This window comes from Vidua chalybeata, chromosome 18, assembly GCF_026979565.1.
Source record: "Vidua chalybeata isolate OUT-0048 chromosome 18, bVidCha1 merged haplotype, whole genome shotgun sequence".
Lineage (NCBI taxonomy): Eukaryota > Metazoa > Chordata > Aves > Passeriformes > Viduidae > Vidua > Vidua chalybeata.
In genome coordinates this window covers 7,498,476-7,522,259 of record NC_071547.1, presented here as the reverse complement: position 1 = coordinate 7,522,259, position 23,784 = coordinate 7,498,476, and the positions used below count along the sequence as shown (strand labels likewise).

General features: G+C 41.7%; 1 protein-coding gene across 5 annotated transcripts in view; it reads right to left on the bottom strand.

Annotated features, from left to right (window-relative positions):
* The window catches only part of ARVCF (ARVCF delta catenin family member), a 164,335-nt gene that overhangs the window by 85,488 nt on the left and 55,063 nt on the right, over positions 1-23,784 (bottom strand). For 3 of the 5 annotated variants that reach the window (XM_053959464.1, XM_053959465.1, XM_053959463.1), the window contains exon 2: positions 2,043-2,201. In XM_053959464.1, coding sequence (XP_053815439.1) covers positions 2,043-2,168 — 126 coding nt within the window. In that variant the 5' untranslated portion in view covers positions 2,169-2,201. Of the gene's footprint in view, positions 1-2,042; positions 2,202-9,701; positions 9,813-23,784 lie in introns of those variants that run through there. The other 2 variants (XM_053959461.1, XM_053959466.1) reach the window with 1 other exon arrangement.

The following is a 23,784-nucleotide window of genomic DNA, read 5'->3' as shown; positions in this document are numbered from 1 at the left end:
AACTCCAGGGCAATTAACTGACGCTACTAAACCCCAGTGACGGAGTTTTCATTTTCACAGTCTCTCCCAAAACAAAATGCAAGATGAAGACCAAAGTGATATAAAAAACTTGTAAAATCCGACCTCATACTAGTATCTAAGAGCTGTTAAATCTATGCCTTTTTATCATAGCAAGAAGAAGTCAAACCAAAATCATTTCAGAGGCAACAACCCCAGCCAGTCAGGGCTAAGCCAGGCTGTGTTTTGAAATTTCAGAACCACTTTTCTCAACAACTGGGTTTTTAGTATTTTTTTTGTTGGTCCTTGTAGCAGTGAATTACTAGGAAACAGCTCTGGGTTGTACTTAAGCTGGAGTCAGTGGCATTATTTGAAACAACACAACTGGAGAGTAAGACAGCTACGCATCCTGTCCCCATCCTGGGCACACTTCAGTGCCTGCAATGACCTGCAGCAAGACAAGAAAGCCTTGCTCTGTGAAATGGAACAGTAGCTCCAGGGTTACTGTTTTTTCAATTTTCCTTTCCCATATGCAGCTACAATGCCTGTTTTGAAGCTGCCACTGTTCTCTTCTGTGGCAAGATGGAAGAACAGGAGGTCCCCAACACAGAGGGAAAAAATCACACCTCTGAGCCGTGACAAACACGCAGCTTTTATCAGTGCCACGACTGTTCCAGACAAACTGCTTCACTCCATGTGGTCCCGTTATCCATGTGAGGCATGGCCTCACCTCTATTTTTACAGTCATAGCTATAATCTTATGCCCTTGCAGCCTTCTAGAACTATGCACTACTATTAGTACATATGAAAAGGTGTCCATCCCCACTGTCATTTTATCACTTCCTTCCTGCAAATAACAGTTGTTGTGGCTGCTACTAGAAAGAAAATAACATTTCTTTCATGTAAGTCACAAACTAAATACATTAGATTATTTGAAGAGCTAATAAAAATGTGGGAGGTTTTCGTTCATTTGTTTTATTTTTAAGACCTTAATCTCCTTTCAACAATAAGAAAATAGGCCAATTATATTTACCTTGTAACTAACTGCAACAACTATTAAACCAGATACTCAGTTTATTATAATCTGTACAGGCTTACTGACCTCAGGAAATCAACATTCATTTACTTCAACCTGAGGATCTGATGTCCGGAATAGATATCCTAGAGGACTGCAAATCTGGAACGCCAGGGAAAATAAACACTGTTTTACACAGTGACCTGTCTTCAACTCCTTTTAACACAGAAAGCAGTTGAACAATCCCCTCCCCCCCCCTTTTTTTTTTAAATCAGTCTTGTTTAGAAGTTTTTAAAAGGGGAATCACCCTTAATCTTTGTAACGTTCCAATGGCACTGAAAGCATGCAAGGCAGCCATGAGCACACAGCACCTGCTCAACAGAGACTGCAAAATTACCTTACATAAGGAACAAAAAGACATCAGGAAAATTAGAATGTCTGCCACACCTGTAATCTAGCCAAACCTCAGGTACAGTCACTTGAGAGCACACCCAGCTTTCCCCATGCATTAGGAGTAAGATGCCGTTCACAAGATTGTTGCAGATTTTAAATGCTATGGTGTTATTTACACAGGCTGTTTTCTTGTTCTACAGGACAAATGCATAATCACATAATGTTATTATAGATTGGCCCTAATTTTAGACATATTCTTCTCAGGCAAACCCTACCAACTCATCAATTTTTGTTTGCAGGGCAATGCTGTGAACAGCTTCAGTAGAATGAAGTGAATGTTACAAGAGTATGCAGCCTGAGAAGGGGTTCTGGTGTTTTTGTTTGGTTAACCTGGATAATTTCTATGCTCAGTTCACAGCTCCATGAACAGCAGGATCAGCACAGCTGATAGGGAGCAATCTAGACACAGAGGTGAAACTGAAAAAACCCTGAACTCAGCTCTGCTGGCAAACACAATGTTCAAAATCACTGAGGATCACAATAGCGTGATTGTCATCACTCAGGCTATTCCCTGCTATTTCTATTCCATGATTAGATGGCACTTTGCCATTTTCCTCAGTGGTTATTAACCTCTCACCTTGGTTTCAGTTCTCCTTGTGGTTCCATCTTCAGAAGTGACAATAGACACGTGGGAAGTGGGAGTGCCTGGGTCTTCCTCCACAGTAACTGTCTCTTCCACCATTTCTTGAGGCTCTTGCATCATTGCTATTGAAGTCTGGTTACTAGGGCTTTGTTCCTATAAAGAAGCAGGTTAAAAAAATTAACTTCTCATTTCTACCATCATGGTGTAACTACTCCACTGATTCCACTTTCTTTGATTGAAAAAAAACACATTTTACCCAACAATTTGCAAGCAGAGATTCAGAGAAAGGAGTGTTTCGTGTCTCAGACAAGCTTGCTGCAACTGTGCTGGTATGACTGGGCTCAGTGCAGCAAATAGAAATCCTGTGAAGCATCTATCAAATACTTCATATTAACAGGCAACAGACTAGCAGACTACTATCTTATATTTAAATCTGCTTTAAGCTTTCTCTTCAATGCCCAGCATAGAAGGAGTGGAATTTTTGTCTGCAAAAACATTCTTTCAGTTCTACAGTGAACAGGCCCACTGGGCCTGGTCAGAGCATTTAATCTTACACACCATTGAAAGTTTCTTTGCATTTGATAAAAGTATACTCAGTTGGAGACTAGAGAAGGCTATAAAACATCAACACCTACAATTAAATAGACACCTCTCTCAAACTGCCCAAAGTGATGATAATTAAACAAAAAATTCACAGCTAGAGATTAATTCAGTGAAATGCTTCCCTTCCTACATCTTAACTAAGTCTGTAAGGTCTAACTGGCTACAAGCTTATTTAAATTTATAACTGATAGACAACATAATAAAATCTAAACAGAAAGTAGGGAGATCAAAGGTGGGTTCTTGCAGGGATATTGCCTAAAGAGAACACTCTGCTGCTCGCCAGCAGAACCTTCCTTTTTCTTATGCAATTTTATGCAATAGTGTGTTCCAGCACAGAAATCAGAGAAGCTCCCTTTGGTAGATGAATGTCTTTCAGAAGTTTCCCAGCAAGAGGCCAATGAAGAACCAGCTTACACACTGAGAAATCAGACTTTTGCCCAGCATTATGAGTCCTCAGCCATGTAAAATGAAATGACAAACTGATCATTTCATTACCAGCCCTGAAGGTATCTGGTTACATAGACTTTAAAGCAAAGCAGGGCTTCTGTTGGCACATCCTGTCAGACACTCAAAGAATATCCTTTATTAACAACTATACACACACACATTTTTACACACATATTTTAAAACAAAACAGAAAATCCAATGACACAGAGCCCAAAATTGTAAATTGAACACACTTTGCCGAGAGAAAACTCTGGGCAAATTCATTCTTTCTCTTCACATCACAGGAAAATAAAAAGGCTTGGGATGAAACTGTTGCAATAGAGATGCTAAGCCTAATTACAAAACAGTTTAAATATTCTCCACGTGTGGACAGCTTCATCACCAGAGAACTACAACACTACATTTTTTATCAGAAAAATTGCATTCAACCCAGCTATAGCCTTTGGATTCCCTCTTTTGCTGTGCTGTGTTTTGTGCAGGCCCGCAGTGACCTTTTGCTGCTGATGTCTTATTAAGGTCTACATTTAATTCTTGCATGATCTACAATTTCTCTTTATACAAGCTGAGATGCCCCTGACCCAGTTTTCCATTATTTACAGCTGTATTCTGACCTTCTGGAACTCAGACTTCAGTAAGAAAGCCACTCTCATTTTCAAGTAAGCACTAATATTAACCAAGACCATGACAATAAGCCTCTGTCAATCATCTCAGTCAAAATGCAACAGAGAAAGCCTTCAAAGATAAGGCACCAGAAGTGATACAAGCAGGCACTACTTCCATTTCTATTGAAACCACAGAATAACTCAGGTTACACAATCAATCAGTGAGAATAAGGTTTCTGAAATCCTAAAGAAAATCACTCCTTCCAGTCTGCAGGACTCAAATCATTACTGGCAAATAATTTCTGATACACACTGAAATCCTCATGGTAGAGTTCAGATGGCACGTCGTGCCTTCTGCGCGTGGCTCCAGAAGGGGAACTTGCTCCTGCACTAAATACATGATTCCCTTCACATTCCTCTTGAAGATACTGTGTTATAACTGCAACTCCCTTTCTCACACCCCGCAGCGAAGCCTTCCTCCAAAGAGAATAATTTACACAATACTGCAATATAGTTGAGACTCAGAATTTTTATTCATCTTCAGTCAACCAAACCTTATCAAGAACAAAGAAATCAGTTATGTGTAGAGAGTTTTTGCAAAAACCTTTTCCCTGTAAACCTCACCATCGAATGCCAACATTACTTCAAGGTGGGACCTTCTCACTCCTCTCACACATGTATGTACACAAACACAGCTCATCCACCACCTTCATTTCCAGCTGCACTTGAGGTGCTGGCATCTCTTTGCTCCCCTCTAGATTTTATAGAGGCAGCCTCTGTTTACTGATAATAAACCTGAGGAGATGGAAGGTGGAAAGAAATATTTTGTTTTTGAGCTTTTGCATTACTTTTTCTTTATTAAAAAATAGAGAGCCTGCCTTTATATTCAGACTGCCTGTGGGCAAAGGAAACCTTAAAAGCTGGGCTCTTAAACATGAGCAAATTGCGAGCTAGAGCACATTGACTTTAAATGCGCGTTGTGCTGGTTTTTATCCTCTGGCTGCTTCTAAAATGAAGATTCAGGCAGATAGGGTACAGATCTGTATTCCTACAAGAGAAAACTATTGTTAGCAAGAGACTGTCCTAGGCATCAGAAAGACTAAAAGCTTGCAAAGTTCAAGGTAGATACCTCAACACAGACAGGTACCCAGCCAGCATCGACTGTGTCTTCTTACTATGTGAGCTCCTGACAACCTGTCACACCCAGCTTACCCCTGAACCAGGTAGCTCTTTGATCTCCAAACCCAGTGCTTTCTCTACATCACTAGCTTGGAGCTGTCACAAACTAACATTAACGTGGAAAAGATGCAAAGATTTTGTTATCTGTCTTTAGACACCATCATTAAGGATTTTAGGTCATCACAAATTGTAAAAACTGGGACACATTACCCTTTTCAACTACTTCCTCTGGGCTCAGCTTCCAAGCCAGTATTTAGGACGCTTTTTTTTTGCTAAATACATCTCAGCATCTCAGATTCCAAACATTTGCATGTATGCCTAATTATCCAGAGTAAACCACAAGCTGCTGGATAGGGCTGGAACATGACACCCCTAATGAATAATGCTACCAGTAGTTCCCTGCCTGCTAGAAGGAGGTTAATTCCAGTTCAAAACAACATATACTCATTTACCTTACTGGAGGCTTTCAAAGCAAAAGCAATGAGATTACAAGATGCTACCAAATTATAAGAATAGATTCCATTGCAGTTATTGCATGTGGTTTCAGTAGTCATGACTTTTCCTTTTACTTTTTTGAGACCAAATGAATCCTGTCCTGTTGATTTGAACTTGCATCTCCAGTGTGCTTTAAAAAAGCCAGGCTATTTACAAAACAAAGCAACAATCAATTTACCTCCAGCCTGTAAAAGTTAAGTGCAGATGAAACAGCTAAAGACCTTGTAAAGTAAGCAAGAAACATAAAGTAAAGGTAATTCTTGTTTTGTTAAAGAACAGTGATTTATCATTTAGGGCACATATCTCCTAGGGCTTATTTTGCATTAGACTACTACAGCTTCTGTAATCATAACCATTTCAATTCCTAGCATTGTATTTCCATCAAAGTAGCTATTTTGTATCTGTTTTAATAAAAGAATAACCTCCCCCAGGAGGATCAGACATCCTACTTCAAGACAGTAAACAAAGTTCTTTATTCGCTGCCTATGGAACAATTTTTAACAGTCTGGAAATAATATAAAATTGCAGATTATTATTTCCACTAAAACAGCCTCTCTTCAAGAACACTGAAATCATGTACATTGAATCTTCATTCTCCCCAAGATCTCCTTTGTTCTGAAGACTGCAGTGCAGGCTATTCCAGCTACTCCTTACTCCAGGCTACAGTCAGATAACAGATTTGAGGGTTTTTGCAAAGCACAAAGGCTGGATTCTACATCAGTGGACATACTTGTCCTCAGTCAACCCCAGCCCAGACAAAGCTCAAGCGTATCAGTTTCTGTGAAACACATTACAAGTCTGGGCATAATTAATGGCATTGGACAACAATGCTAATTGAATTAAATGTGGATTCTCCCTCCTCTACTACTCCTTAAATTATTCGTTAAAGCTTCAATCTCTGCAAAGCATGAGATTATTTCTACATGTAAAGCAAGCGAACACTGGCTTTGTTGAAGTCAAATCTCAGGCTGATGTTGTGCCCCAATGGTCTCCTTCCCATTCAGATCTGCACTTCCAGCAGTCATGTCCTCAAGCTTTTATTTGCTGAAGCCACGTGGAGAAGGACACAAAAGGCAAGTCTGCAGAAACACAGCTGCTGAAAAAAAGTCTGTCTTGAGATCTGCATCAGACTGAGACATCAGAGAAGAAGAAAGTCACTGATGGAATTTGTTGAACTTGGTGTATTTGAGATAGACTTTTCTTAGTACAAGATCCAAATCCCCAGCAGCTAAAGACTCTCAAATCTGGTTATCACAGCCTCCTGCTTTGTCAGAGCACCCTTCTTTCACCACAACCTCAAGATCCCTGCTGTGCTCTCTGCCCTGATTTGTCCTGAGAGCTTTCTGTGCATCTCAGTGCAAAAGCTGGATTCCAAGCTGAACAGCTCGTGCCCATCACTGAGCAGCACTGAGTCCTCTAAGGGGCAGCAGTACAGGAAACTGTCTCACTCTTTAATTTGTTCTTCAAACTCAGGTGAGCCCTCATATACTGCAGTGCTTGCACTACTGCAAGGCAGGGCCCCTTCTGCAAGCACATGGAGACCTGAAGTTCAAGGACTGCCACAGGCTGTTTCCCCTAGTTCAAGAAACACAGCAAGATCCAAGTCTTCAGCACCAAGCACAAATACACAGCCAGACCTACCCAAATTCTTCATGACTGGGGAAACACTGTGCCAAAACAGGGATCAAATGATGGCACACTCAAGTAAGATGGCTCTAGAACAGCAAAAAGCATATGGACCAGCCTGTACTGAAACACATGATGCTGGAAGGGGAGTCTGCAATACAGACAATGACTTAAATATGGGAATACATAAATATCTACTTTGCTGCAGATAAACAAACATCCATTTAGTAAACTTACTTTTTTGTTTTCTCATGTGAAATAAAACGTGGGGTTTATATATATATATATATATATATATATATTTATGTATATCTATGCATATAATGGATTCAGTGCACTTCAATGTGAACCCAAACACATCAACCTATGGGAAAGCTTGAAGCTCTGCTAGAGCTCTGACAAGCTCTCCCCTAAGGCTGGTCAGCTCAGAACAGAAGGGAAATGTTAGCCCCAAATGAAAGCAGGCTGTCCTGGCACAGGGTACCAGAATGAACTCAGCCCCACACCACAATGCACCAACTGTTTCCTGAACACTTACACACTTCCTTTGTCCTTCAGAAACACACACGACAAGCAATGAACAAATAATGCCAAGAGCTTTTAAAGCACCGAGGTTAAAAGGAACATTTCAGCAACTGGAGAAAACCCTTAACTACAGGAGCTCTGAAAAGCCACAAAGAGGAGTGGGTTTTTTTGGAAGCAGGCATGGTAATTCACCCTTTGAAGGCATCACACCTTTCAGGGAGAGCAAGAGGCGGAGGTGAAGGAGAAGGAATCAAACCCCAGACAAGGCCTGGAGTAGCAATATTCATCCCTCAAGTACAGCAAGACACACTGGGGTTCTGTTCAGCCACGCGGTAGCTGCCCATCAACGGGCAAATCCAGTGCCTGCCCAACGCTCAACAAAGAGGGCTTTTATGCTATTTTAAACAATCTGAAGTGTCTCAGTTAATGGAAGACCGGGCAATTGGCCCTCAACTATTTCTAATTGACTGGAATGATGGATGAAGCTAAAGGGAAAGCTGACCCACTGAACTTTTCCATACAAAGCTAGGAAACTGAAGGAGATTGTAAACAGTTTATAAGAACGAGAAGTGGGAGAGGCAGAATCCCAGGGGCTTTGCTCCTCTCAACCTGCTGTTGTTTCAGACTAAGGAAAAAAAAGAGCTTCAACTCTGAGCAACAAACAAAAAATACATGGGAAGGCCTGAACAAATCGGATATTTTTCCCATGCTCTCCTCCCCTTTCTCTGGGAGCTGTTTAACTCTGCCATGCAAGCTGGTCCTTTGAATCAGAAAGGGCAATTTGTCACTCTGACAAGGTGTCTCAGGGCTCTCTATTGCCTTGCCCTGCTTTTCAGATTGACTGGGTGTTAACCACTGATGTCAAGACATTACATCTCAGTCAACTTCAACAGATGTGATGATATATACGTAAAACTTACATGTTAATCAATGTCACGACATTAAGATAATGCTCAGGAAACCACACATGCCCCTGGATTTTCTGAACAAAACCATCACTAGCAGCTTTTCCCTGCAAAGGGCAACAGTGCTGCAATGTGACAGAGCTGTCTGCTCACCTCAACAGCTCCTGGGAAGGAAGTCTGAGGACACACAACTTCCAGACGGGGAAATGGATGAGTAGTAGGTTCAAATTCACACCACCTAACTTTAGGCAGCTTAACAAGGTATCTAAATGCAGGGTAACTTAATTCTTTCTTGTTAGTCAAAAAGAAGAGTAGGAGCCTCAGAGAACAGATCTTGCACAGACTAAATAACTTCCTTGGACAAATCCAGCTCTTGCCACTGATTCTGCAGGAAAATTGTATCTAGTGCTTCAAGACAGCATTAAAGCTGGAGGACAAACCCCAGCCTCAAAGCCCCAGTGTAAGTACTCTGTGTAGAACCCAGAACAGGACAAAGGTATCATAAGTCATCACTCAGTCCCTAAGTCAACAAGCCCTTTTTTTCTCAGTAGCTCAGCAAGATCAAGTAGTAAAATAGAAGCATGAGCCATTATTTGTAATATGAAAATTAAAACTATACAGGACCAAAAAAAAAAAAAAAAACACCCCCCCAAAAAACAAAACAAAACAAAAAAAAAAAAAAAAAAAAACCAAGAAAAAAAAAAAAGAAAAAACACAAACCCACAAAACACCAACAACCAAAAAAAAAACCCCATCAAAACCAAGAAAGATCAACTGGTACACAGAACTCTCCTTCCCTTAACTGTCGACAACGTGGCCAGTGTTTATCTGGACAGACTGCCCAGTAGGAAACCAAGCAGGAAATTACTGTTTCTCACCAAGATTTGTACAGAGAGTTCACTGCATTTTGCCAAACTACCTCCCAAAGACAAATACAATATAAATCTGCATACCTAATCTTTGACCAAACCCAAAACAGATCTGACTTGTTTCCTCTCTGGAGTCTTTCAGATGAACTAGCCAAGGCTAAATTAGGGAGATTTTTAGTGGGACAAGGTTATATTATGGATTATGATTTTCCACCAAGTTTTTTCCTTCATCTCCACCTGCTGCCTCTACAGCACTGGCATTATGGGTGGTGTGGGATGACTAATTTTACATTCCTTTCTGCAAGACAAGCATTCAGATTTCATTTCTTCAAGGCTCCACAGAGTTTGGGTCGCAAATTAAATGGATGCATGTATTACTAGATATCAAGTCCACAAACTTACATGCACATGGGAGTCAGAAGTACAAGCTAGGTCCTTCATCTAAAACAAAAAAAACAACTGTCAGTTTGGCAGGTGAGAGCAGGTTTCTTTATGCAGTCTGTGTGTCCCAGACTCTACCCCAGCCACCTTCACATATCATTACTGAGTTAAACCAAAGCCTGCCAGACACAGCCAGTTCTAGGCTAACACACACACGCCTACTTGCACTGCTACGAAACTACCTTAGAGAATTGCTTTGAACTTCAAGGCAGATGTAAACCATCTCTGCATTCTTTGAATTACGACCAAGGCTGGAGCATTATTTGAGTGTCCTAGGAGCCATATCAGATCAGTGTTAAATTTAACTCATCTCCTTCACCACCCACAATCTTGCTGGTAGATCTGAACTACGCAACAAAAATGCTTTTTGTGGAAAAACAGACAGCACAAAACCCAAAAAAAGTCCAAAAAACAACAACAAAAAAAGCTTTTCTAATCCTGAGGGAAACAGAACAAACAGACTACTGATGATTTTTTAAGCTTGCATTCCAAGAAAGCTGTTCCTTAAAACAAATTATTTCTCATTCTAGGGAATACAAAGCAACTGACAATAAATCCAAGCACCCGTCTCACAAGGACTGTGCCTGCCCCAGTGTCTCCCACTACGAAGCCCCAGAGCAGGACTGTGTCAGCCCAAAGAGCTCCCCAGGAGATGAGCCCTGTTAAATCACACACTACTTCTTCCCTCCGCATCTCACCCCATTCCAGCCGCCCACCAAAAGCCATGGTCTGCACAAAGCACAGCAGGAACGTGTGAACAGCCTCTGACACAGCCTGGCTCCTGCTGCTGTGCAACCCCAGAGAGCAGAAAAGGGACAGCAGGAAAGGAACTGTGCAGGAGGTCTCTGGATAGATACAAATCCATTGGAACACCAAAAGACACAAATAAGGCAACAAAGCCAAAGGCCGCTCTGACTGCTGTAAATCTTCCAAATGGAAGAGATTCCAGCAGGAAGACAATTTTCCCAAGTGCAATGCAGTTACTGTGCTATTTCAGCTACCCAAGAGAGTTCACCGATGGCTTTTTGTCCGGTAGTCTGTTTATTTCACACATTTTCTGTTTATTCCCTAAGACTGACCTTATTACCCCTACTTGTACATGGCCAGACCTCACACACTGGGAAGAGGGCAAGTGCCTGTGATAAACTAGCAATAAACAGTATGGAAAGAAAAAAAAGAGAGAAAAAAAAACCCTAAAACAAAACCAAAAAACTCCCCCAAAAAACGACAACAACAACAAAAAAAAAAAAAAAAAACCAAAAAAAAAAAAAAAAAAAAAAAACAAAAAAAAAAAAACCAAAACAACCAAAACCAACCCAAAACAAAAAAAAAAAAAAACACCCAAAAACAACCAAAAAACCCAAACAAACAAACAAACAGTAAGTGAGCAATTGGATATTAGAGAAAATGCTGTGTAAGAATACGTTCAGTTCTCATATCCACAGCTGTGGAAGGGTGTGGATGCAGCACACTGGGCTCAGAGCACACCCAACACAACAGCCAGAGAACAGGATCAGAGGTCTCTCTTTCAGACCTAAGGTCCGAGCTATTAACCTCAGAAGAAGGTCAAGGAGTGATCTGATTAGCAGTCAAGTGCCTAAAGGTATAATGGAAAGCTGAAGGAGAGCCCTTCAGAGAGAAAGGTTTAACCAGCGCCTTTAGTGTCTGTGATGAAGACTGACAAGACACACACACATTAAATTTTAAGACAGCAAGTGTGATTTGTGCAATAAAGAAGAAACACATGGAAAAGTTTTGCTGCTGAACAGGTTGGACCTAATTATTTTTAAGAAACATGTTCCTATTTACTCATAAACCTGATAATGGCGAGGTGCTCACAACTGCATGCACACAACTGCTCACACTTGACTGCTACAGTATTTTCTAATTCATTAGACTGCTACAACACTCTGAAGATTTTTCAGGCTAAGAATAAATTATTTAAAGCTTGTGAAGGAATTCCCCATCCCCCCCAGCCTGCACTCAGCAAACTACACTTAGATGCAATAAAGAGATTTTTGTCGCCCAGAGAAGGGGCTAATGATGCTTGTTCATCTTTTGGCCTACAGAGTTCCCTCTCCTCCCACCAGTGAGTCCCTTCTCAGCTGTCAAGCAGAACTTCAAGTAAGGCCAAACTGCAAACCAGAGCACTGTGTCAATGGAGAAGCCACCATCACCCAGGAAGGACTGTCTGTCCCATTCCCCAGCCTTCGCTGCCTACAGCACAGCTCCCAAAAACCTGTTGTGCCAGCATAACTGAAACAGCTGTGGGATAGCAGGAACCAGCGACTGAAGGGGAAAAGAGAAGAGATGAGCACCATCTATCCAGGCATTGTCACCTAGAAAATTAATGGGAAACCACTGGTATCATTCAGTTTATAAGAAGAGCGCTCAATATTGACAGTCACCCATTCAGCAAGGACTGCTATTACAGCATGAATCTTGAAAAGGAAAAAGTCATTTAAGCTAAGGTGGAAGTCACTTGCCCAGAGGTAAATACCTTCACCAGCCAAATAAAATAGCTCTCCATTTCTTAGTTAAATGAGTTTGGCTTTTTCCATTTGTCATCAGCTCTGGCTAATGGTTCCACATACTTGCTGGAAATAGGCATCTTTCTATGACCACTCGCTCCTCCTGGCACTGTGTATACAGTCAGCTCTTCTACATTAAAGCACTGGAATTGTAAAATCCTATCACATTTGCCAAGCACTCAATTATTTACACAGTACCTTTTTATTATTATTTCTGATGTGTTTTTGTTTGGGACTTCACAATGGAATTCAAATATGATGAATACTGAGACAAGATGCAGCCCAAGAGTCAGCAGTCTAAATCACTTTTAAGCAGGTTCTCAGAGGGCTTTTGAGAGAGAGCCATTTCTCAATTAAACACACACAGATCGAAACAAGAGATCAGGATGAAATTAAGGGCTTGCTATTAACAACCATCAGTCAGAAAACTAAACTCATGCTCTGAAAGCTGCACACTTCTCTGCAGTTGGCAAGATGAGCTGTTTGAACCTAAGGACAGGACAGCTGCACTTCCCTCCCACTCCTTGTTATGGTTTTATGCCAGAAAACAGAATCTTTAATTTTTCCAGAGAAGCCCTGCCAAGTGGAGGCTGCAAACAGGATATGGTGTGTTAGTAAACTCCTAGGCAGCTTGCTCACAACCCTGGCCAGAACCAAAGTGCCTCAATCCCTACATGCACGCTGGCAGTAGTGACAGCCTCCCTTTCACACAAACTCCTCTTGTGTTAGACTCCTTTTGTAAATCAGGCCTGTGCAGGGCATGCCATTTTCATGCAGCACCCAGGTACCCAGTCTTGCCTTCTCTCCTCTATAGGCTTTCCTGTGACCCACCTCCACAACTAAAATTTTGGCAGAAATAAACCAAAGCCCTCCATAAAGCATTAGCTGTCCTGAGGTCATCTATACACACACCTGTCTTTCCCAGAGTTCAAATGAAGCTGTTCTTCATAAGGAATCAAAGATAAACAGTCATCCCACCCACCTTTTTTAACAGTAAGACAGATAATCACTACAACTCTAGCAGCAGCAAGTCCACCACCTACTATGAACACCCTGCCATAAACACAGTTCCTGCCTCCAGGACTCACCCTGAGCACAGCATTGGGAATGTTCTCAGAAACAAACACTGCCAGGGTTCATCCTACTTTCGTTTTCAGCTTGTGGGTTTATTTTTTTCCCCAAGGGAAAGCCAGTGTCTTTGAATTCCTTTCAAGAGTCTCCAGCAGCAAAAAACCTTTCAAAAAAGGTGCTGTTGAATCCACAAGCCAGATTTGCTGATTTGGACTAACCCATCACTCACTTACATTAACAAATTGTTAACAAAGAAATTCATCTGACAGAAATCCATAATATTTTACATCTCAACTTGCTAAATCAGGAGTATAGCAGTAACAGATAAATGTATGCAAGGAAGATGTTAGGTTTGGCAAACAGTTGCAAAAGCAATGCTGCAGCCTGAAGAACACCAGAAAGATGAGCAGAGGAGAAAAAGCATTACAAAATTCATGAGTCTATCCAAGGAGGGCAAAACCAAACAATAAAGCACATCAGGGAGAAGGGAGGACAGATAAAAATGAGAAGAGACAGAACCTATAAATGAGAAGAGTGTCATGTGGAAGCCAAATCAGTGGCTTTCACATGGAAAAAAAAGTGTCAGGAAAAGAGAAGGAGGAGGGAAAGTATGAAAGAAATATTTCAGTTTTTAATTCCATCCTGTTAACACTGCTTTTGTTCACCATATAAATCTTTTGGCGAGCAGTAGCTCCCTCCACACACGGCAGTATATTAAGATTCTTCATTAAGGCTTTCCCAACACCATAATGTCATTCTTTGGCTTTTTATGTGGTTTGCCTAGACTATGTTTTTGTTGCTAAGCTCTCATTAGATGTCTATCTGGTACTGACAGGGAAGAGATTATAAAACACAAGAAACCTGAGCACAAGCCCAGTATTTGATTTGACACAAGTGAACACTCTCAGGCAACAGCGCGATGCCTTGTGTGTGACTTGGGGACACTTCTGTATCTGCTCAGCATGAACAGAATGGCTCTGAACTGTCCCATGGTGGCGTGTGAGCGATTAATTTGGGGGAAAGGGGAGGAGAGCTCAGGCCCAGATGTATCACAACCCACCCTCCCACACCAGAAGCTTCTGTGCCAGCCCCAGCACTTCCAGCCCCCGGGCAGGACAGCTCACAGCTCTGGCAGATGAGCTGAGGACTGGCATGAGAATATTGCCCCAAGCCACGAATACCAGGGAAACACAAGAACAACACAACACAAAGATGGAGCCAAATTAATAAATCTTGCTTACAAGGGATGACAGCACATCAGGAAGAGCAAATGTACCCATCTAGTTACCCGGGTGGAAGACAAAGACATCCATCCTGAACAGCAAATTGTGTCCAACACCATGAACACTTCACACCCCACAGGCAGAAAGCTAGCCCGATTCTACACTTAATTAAATTATCTATGTCAACAATGACCAAACACATCAGCATTTACAGCCTCCCACCATTTATCAGTTCACACACGCAGAAATTAAACTGACTCCCGAACAAGGAATCATGAGCCACTCTGATCACAGAAAAAACTACAGAAAACTATTTTTTGCCAAGAAGTTCAAACTGAGCACAGTTCCATTTGGAAAATTACATGAAACCAAAGTATAACCGTATCATTCACTTCACAAAAGCCACCACATATATTCTAACAGGCTGTTAGTATACATCTAGAATGTATTTAGAAACCCAGAAAACAGACCAGATAATGTGCTCTATATACCCTCAGCAGCAGACATTACAGCTATTCCTAATCCTAGCTTTGTGAATCTGGTAGACATAATTCATTGTGCTTTTGGATCCAGAATATTTTGCAAAGCACTGCAGTTTGCTGGCTTACAAATCTGCCCGTCCAGCTCACTGTGTAGAAAGATTTCTGCTGACTTCACCCACCATTTTATTTGCACTCATCAGGGATTAGTATTTTTCCCTGCTAAGGATACAGACTGCAAGTACCAAGTAGGAAAGGTTACCCATGTGGCTGGAAAAGACAGGTAACATTTTGACAGGTGATAAATATACACACAGTGAATGAGCTTTTAAGGGGCACTTGACTATTTCTTCCATGAAGTTCAAGTAGCATATTTAAATGTCAAATGCTTTAGAAATTTTACTTCTTTTTAAAGATATAATTGATAAAATATTTTCATCATTGGGCATTTCATACCCATAACTTCTCTAAGAGGAAGTGAGATCATCAGAGAAGCCTCTGTATTCTTTACAGACTTTCATGAAAAAATTTCTCCTCTTCAAAACTTCAAGAAATAAAATCATTTTTCAATGGAGAGTATTTCGTGTAATGTTAAGAACCTAAGAAACCATGAAGGTAGCAAGCCCTTCTGGTCCAATCCTCTACTGGTAAGGTCACACCTCAGCACACTGCCCATTCTAAAGCACTGCCGTATTTTGCAATGAAGGTGGTTTTCTATCATAGGGATTTGCACTCCCACAGTAGGCGTCTGTCTTTACACTCAGCAGGAAGAGAAGCAAATTTCAATACACGTCTGTGTAATTAATTTAATGGAATTTTACACTATTAAAATGACAACTTCAGAACAAATCAGTGAGTGAGCTGCTTCAAGAACATCACCGTCACACCTGCAGCAAAAACCCCACAGCAAAAGAGAGTATCAGTGAAAATAATTTCTTACAATATTATGCAGCATTTTCCAGTTTGAGCAGTTAAGCAAATTCACATGGTCAGCAGTAAAAACCTTTTGTATCTTGTTTCTCCTAAGAAAGTTTTACGAGAGAACTAATTCATTCTTAGGAGCAGGTGGAGAGATGTTAAAAGTCTTCATCATCAGTGACCATGCTCCAGCAGAAATGTTCACTGTTCTTACCCTTGGAGCAATATGAACATGGTGACAGAACAATGGATTTACTTCTAAAAGAACACGAGTTTGTGGAGGTTTGGAACTCGGGTGAATCGCCCTGCAGTGCGTATGAACTATCCAGCCTACCCTGCTCAGCCAGTGCAGGGCCACAGAGGATGCAGTGGAAGAGGAAGGCTCCACAATGCCCTGCCCACTCCAGAGAGCTCTGTGTACATCTGTGCCCCAGGACATACAGCAGCTGTACCAGAGCTGCTCATTCCAATGCACACACGGATCAGGGGAGCTCCAAACAAAGAGAGCTCAGACTGCCGGGAGCTGGCCGGGCCCGGCTCAGCGTCAGGCCAGGCTGCAAAGCGGCGTGTGCTGACATCACTGACGTGTGAGAACGCTGGTGCCTCACACAGCTCGAGCATCAGCTGCAGTCTGCTCTCCCAAAGCCTGGCAGCAGTAGGCTGGAGGAGGCACTCCCCAGCCCATCAAGAAATAACAAGTGACAATTCAGGAAAGCATGTTTGCTATCCATTCATGCATGCAAGCAATCTTGGGCCAAAGAGTGGATGTGCTAAAAGGTTTTCCCCAGAGGAAATGTGTTTATTAATTAATATCTACTGAATTAATTGGTTCCCCATATGCTCTGCTTTGCTTTTAAGACTGGAGCCCTGTTGCTGTTACTGAAAGGTGTCAGGCGTGGTGACTACTTCAAAACACTTCAGTCAATCTGAAAAACTAATCTATGTTTTTGTATTCATCAAATTTACAGTGTATCCATCTACGGCTGAAGACATGGAAAATGCATTTAAAATCTCCAATCCATAATAATTTTAAAAAGCCAACACACACTCGTACTTCAGCCACAAGTGTGATACACAGCAGAAGCACAGAAGGAGGTGCTGACCTGAGGCCATCAACTCATCTCTTGGCCCCTCATCTGCAGTAACCCTGGCTGCTCCTTTCACACACTGTTACATTCCTTACACCAATCTGTTCTAGCAACTGCTGCCACTACCACCAAACAAACCTTTACATCCATCACATCCACCCCCACTCCCTTTCATTAGTGCAGGAAAGGTATTTTTGGATTCTGACCACATCTGGCACAATTCTGTGCAGTGACATCATTTTTCTAATGTTATCAATCTCTCAATGAGACACTTTATTCAACACATGTCAGTGTCAGCTGGCAGGAACCACAACTCCTGTCATTCCTGGTACTCCAGTACTCATCCTGCACCAGCCTCTGTGTAAGCTCAGTCTGCAGTAGCAGAGAAGGGAGAGCAATCCTGCAACCTCCCTCTTTTAAGCACCCAGCATAGATTGGGCATCCTCATCCCTGAGAGAGAATTTACTCTCCAAGACATTCCCCCTCCACTGCAATGCCACCTCTCCTAAACCCCCTGGATGCACCCACACAGTGCAGAGGCCAAAAAACCCTTTGTCAGCGTATGGAAGGACAAGCACTCATTATGGCAGCCTCTCCAGCAGATTCAGAGACCTCTGATGTTTATTTAGTCCACGTCTCCAATTTCAGCACTCCCTCACATATGCAACACCCACTTAGTCCAATTCAGAAACCTGAATATCAGCAACTGTAATTACCACACCCAGACTGCAGAAGCAGCATCCCTGGCTCCCTTGCAGAAAGTCTCAAGTTGGTCTCTACAATAGAAAAGGAGTGTCTCAGCTGTATTAAAATACTGTGTTCCAAGATTTTACCATTGTACCAACACACTACAATACACTGCTTACTGCAAGCTGGACAGGCCCAAGGACCAGGCATTTGACATCATTCAGACAGAAACTGCTCTCACAGAAAGGTCTCAGGTGCAGCCACATGCCACTATTTAATTTCACATGACCTGTGCTCAGCCTGCAGTAGCAGAGGGGGGAAAGCAGTCCTACAACCACCCTCTTGTAAACACGTTTTAGCACAGGCTTGAGTTTCTTCAGCTTAAAACCTCAAGAAAACAAAGCTGAAGACAGCTCAAATGTACAACTTCAATTCTGCTCCAGGAAATGGTTAAAGCATATCACAAAATAAACATTTATTAATATAAACAGGTGTGATTGTGATGTGTTCAAAACAGCTTCCCACAGAGGAAGATGGCCATGCTTTACCAGGTCATGCTGGTAAGCAGCAGAAGAGGCTGCAGAGAAGCACAAAATCGCGTTCCCAAATCAGAGGCCTTGTTAATAATTTCTTTACAAGTACATAATAACTAGAACAAACATTAGAGCTACCTTCAGAGAATAACATCTTCTCTAAGGCAGGCTGCAAATAGAGTTAGCAGGACCTGTGCTACCTGTCTGAATAACATATTTTCACTTGATAATGGGCATATGACAAGCACGACTTTTGAAGTGACCCGTATCAAACATTAGTGCACAACACAGTGGTTGGAATACTGCAAATGGAAAAGGTGGAATGACTCCTCCTGTCTGGGAGAGCTGTTTCTGAAAGATTTGCAATATGCCACATGGCACCATGTACAGCACTTCATCTTTCCAAGAGATGGCAAATCTCTCTTAAAGCAATGAACTGCTCCTCTTTAATTCAGCATATCTGCTCCACCCAGTGATTAAGTCCTTTAACAGTTAATTTAGGAGGATGCATTTCTCTTTCAGACGCTAGTAGAAGGCATACAACAGCAAAAAAATGATAAATGTTTAGTTTCCAGCTGCTCTGATACAGCATAAACCTACAATAACTATGTACAACATCACACCAGTATAACCTCAATAACCCCCTGTGTACAGACTGAGCTGTTCCTGGAGGCACCTATTTGCTCTTCAGGGATTCAGGCCTGAAGGGATCTTTTCCATGCACTTCACTTAGTTATGGTTCACTACCCTGCATGCAGATACAGAATACTTCATAACACATTTACTGCCCAGCTGCAAGACATTAATGATTAATTTCCAAGCTTATCAACTCTACACAGCTGTTGGGATTTCCTTTTTCCTCTGTTTCTTCATTGCTTGCTTTGAAGAAAAAAGAGCAGGAATATCACACAAAATCCAGATAGAGATATTGAAATATGCCAGTATTTTTCACTCTCAGCAGAATAGCTGGGGAGTCAAAGGTTTTAATCAAGGGATTAGGAAAAAATATTTCAAATACACTAAGTGCATGCCAGATCAAATCCCGTCTTCTGTCATACAAGGTAACTGTTATCCAGTGGACTAATTTGCAAACAACTTTATCTGTTTATTAAATAAATCAGACTAGGTGAAAAGACGTGAAGACGTGATTTGTGCTGTCAGCTTCACCCTGTGAGCATGGACACTAAGGATGGAGAAGGCACTTGTATGAGGTCCATGCTGAAGTGAGATCTGCATGCAGAGACAATTCAGTTGATGGTGAAAGATGACATGCACAACAACTCCTGCCTGGTCCTTTGAAAACTCTCTTATTTGTCCTGTCATGTCTGCAGAGCAGCTCTGGGGAATGGCTGAACAGAGCCCAAAAGGCAACCGGCGACAGAAGTGCTCGCGCCACTAAGCACCAGCTCAGAGCCTGGCAGACAGCTCTTGTCTGAAGGTATCAGAGGAGCTTGTTCCAGCAGGCACGAGGAGCTACTGCAGCTCAACTGCCAGCCCGCAAGGGCATCAGATGGAGGGGGAGTACACCTATTAGGGTCTGGTAAACAGGGACCAAAGAAACAGGGAAGAAGCCACAGCTACATCTGAATTTATCTCTAAATCCACATTTGGCCATCAGAGGAACAAAGAAATTTGATTTAGATTTACCTCACCCATCTGCTTCTCTACTCTTGAAAAGGAAAGTATTACTAAAGTTTTTCACAAGAGAGTTAAAGGGAACTTCCTGCAAAGATCTCCCCAGACAAGAAGTGCTAGTGACTTCTCGCAAGATATAAATATAGCAAATAGCAAAAGCTCTCAAAAAGTTTCTGAGTCCAACTTTTACTTTGTTGTTGTCAAATGAGTCCTTGATGTCTTTTGTAGCTCTACATTACCTTGAGGCTGACTGTGGGAAAGGTGCAGCTACAGCTTCCCAGTGTAACTCTTGACACAAATACTGTCCTGAAGGAAAAACAATGCTCTTCTGAAATAACATTAAACCATTAGTAAAGCAGAGCAATTACTCTGGAGAGAAGCCACTTTTAATAATAACAAAATTCATGCAAGGACAACTGTAATGTATAAAATTTACACTTAAATAGACTACAAAGACCAGCACATCTATCCAAATGCATCTGTCTGTCTAAATTCACAGCTTTTTTTCCTTAGCATAAAGGTTTGCAATAGGAATTCAGGAGAATATGCCAAAAACCTTTGACAATTTCATACATGGAGCACAGAAAAAATCTGAAGTACAAAGAAAAAAAATAAAATCAAGCATTTTTACAGAATGTGCTTAAATGCCTTGTTTCCTGCCTGAAATTTGCCTTCTGATGAAGCAAGTCCACTATGACACATGACAAAACTTTTTTCCATCCAGTTGCTCTTCCAGATCTTTGAGATGTTCTGGGAATGGTGGGAAGTAACAGTTTTAGCAAAATATAGCCAGATGATCAGGGCAGTACCAAAAGGCTGAAGGGTTAAGTAAGGGAAGGCCAGATGAAAACACACACCCTCCCCATGCAAAAGGAGACAGGGAAATAAAACTGCCTTGATTGGTATTTCTGAAGAACAGTTCACCTCTAGGGATTTACTAATAATGTTCTCCCAAGGCAGGCTTTGTGTGACAGCTGATTGTCTCTCTGGTAACATCTTTAAAAAGAAAACCATGCCAGACAGTACACAGAGCATCTACTCCAAGGACTGGTCTGCACAGTCATGGTCCTAAGTCTTTTTACCTTTGCTCTTAAAAAAAAAAATAAAGGAGCAAGGGGAAAATCCCATCTGTGACATACCTTAGAGCATCAGAAATTCGGTCAGCTTTTGCAGTAATCTGAATCACCCCTCTGCCTGCCCTTGAATTTTCTCACAAGATCCAAGCCCTGCACAGATAGGATGCTGTACTGCAACAGGTAAAAGAGAAAACCTGCAGAATTGAGGTCAGAGGTCTACAGCTCTGGTAACTGCTTTTCTTTTTCATTGGCAGAGGCAATGGGCTACACGTGGTGTGTGTGAAAGAATGAAAGCTAAAGCAAACAGCTTGCAAGTCTTGTTAAATTATCTGTACCGAGTAAGAACCATGAAAGGCACACAACACAGAAAGAGATTATGAGGTACAGTGGAAAATGAAAGACCTGCAGTTTAGGGCCCAGTCACTGAGTGTGAGGTATCTGGTATCCTACAGCTGACCAGAGGTTACAGAAAGAATCCATGAGCATTCCAGTGTAAGCTGCTCTGCTGACTGATTACTTGGGGCTGAAAACTAGTTGAGGAAAAGAATCAGCAGCTCAGAGAATGGCAAAAATGAAGACAGACTTCCAAGTATACTCTAACAGTACCTGGAATACTGTGCTACAGACGTGATCTAATTAGACAGTAAGTCAAATATCCACATTCCGTGACTTGATGATCTATTGTATCAAAGACCCTGAGAATTTTTTGACATTTGAGAAAACTAAGACAGTATTTTCAGAAGTTGCATGTGAGTCACTGGGAGTCTCTGATGAACTCCCTCTGAAGGAAGCAGGCCATTGAGCTGCCTTTCCAGCAAAAGCCATAGTGCATTTTCTGTTTGTGGCGTTTAATCATTAAAAAGAGAGGGGGTGAAAAATCTTTTTTGCTAGGGCACAGCTAATAGCAGAATGAACTACCTCATTCATCTAAATAAAGTCAGCTCTAAACCATGCAATAACCATTTCAGTGCCTGCTTTCTTAATTATTCCACTGTTTATCTAACTCATTATGAGCATCTAAATAATAAGCTCATTCAGCATCAACCAAGATCAGACACAGAAGACACCCATTCAGCCTATTCACCCTTCTGCCCACTGGGGGTCTGTCCACTGCAGCCTCATCCAGGTTTATGGGGTCTCTGACCCCCCTGAGAATGTTCAGTCACTCCACAGCTCAGTACAGCACAGTTTTATGAAAGCTTCCTGTCTCTTCTACTATCAGTTCCTCCATAGCCTTTGTGTGGATTCTGGGATGGTTACCTCTGATCTTCCAAATTTATTTCAGAGAAAAAGGTCACCTTCCAGCGTGAGCAAGGACAATATTCCCAATGGCAGAGAACAGGTGAATTGTTTCATTATTAATTCACTTCCCTTCTCCTCACCTGTTGCTTCTGAATTCATTATTTTGCATACAGCTGCAACAACTAATCTGAAAATCAGGATGTCTATAAATGCACAATAGAGCTCACTTGGGAAACAAGGGCAACATACCTTCCAGAGGGCACAAGGTGCACTTGCACCTCCCACACAACCTCAATTATATCCTGCATCCACTCCCTTTCAGAAAGGCACAGCACTTTGATTCCCTTAAGAAAAAGTACATTTCACCTTTCTATGCTTCATTTCAGTTTGGCATTTATATAGCTCAGAAGCTAACTACACCTTTTTCTCATGATGTTAGCATATGATTAAGTGTTCCTCAAACAGGGGCACCTTTCTTGGAGATGGTAATTGAAGTCAGCACATGGACTGGCCTGAGAGGCTGCATTAGAAGCTCAAACACTGCTCTCTTCCACTTCTGAGGAGCGAGCTAATCTTCAGGTGGAGTACAATAGCTGGAGCCTTGGAGAAAAACAGAAATGGCAACATGTCTGGGAGCCTTTTTCTTGGTGGACAAGCCCATCACAACATCACTCCAAGTGGCAAAACACAACTGGAACAAATCAAAACAAAGCCACAGCCACGCTTGAGTTCCTACTGAGGGAGTGGTGTTTTCCTCAAGTATTTCCAAACAGCAGTCAGGGTGGGTGGGTGTGGGGAGTCAAAGGCTTCAGTACAAACTGTTTATTGAAATAATTCCCTTTAATTGCCCTCCCTCGCACTGCAGTTTTTAGCCATGGAATCACTTGTGCCCTGGGAAGGGACAAGTATGTACCATTTGTGACTGCAATTAAGGCAGAGTAATTAACCAATCCCTCCATTTCTGTAAGAAAAGCTTCTTAAGCTGATAATGAATTTAAGCATTTGAAAGTAGTGAAACTGATTTTCCATGCAGCAACAGCACAGGAACTGCCAAATGCTTTCCTCTTGACTGTTCACTGAGCACCTGAAATGATGCAGATCATTACTTCAGCAGGCACCAGGGCTGTTAATCTCAAGATTTACATAGGAGGCAAAACCTTACATTGCAATGTAGCCACAGAAGTGCAACTGTGCAATGTACACAAATTTTATATGAAACAACAGGCTCTTCTGAGAAATTACAGTAATTTGGGTGCGAGAAAGGGAAAAGACTTAAATCTGCACAAACACTGTTAGGACAGCAAGGGTGAATTTACACAGCACACCAACTGCCAATTAAAAACGTTAAACAAAAGCCAACCATCTTGGTCTGTAAATTTTTTCCTCCTAACTGCTGTGTAGGCACATTATTTAGAGCAGCTGTGTTATTAGGAAAGAAAGGAAAAAAACCGAAGCAGCCCTTATGCACTTACAAAATCCTGTGCAGAACTTTGACCCTGCAGTGAAGGGCTCAGCCTATGTTTAGCCAGCAGAACCTACTTGACTCGTGTCCCAAATTTAG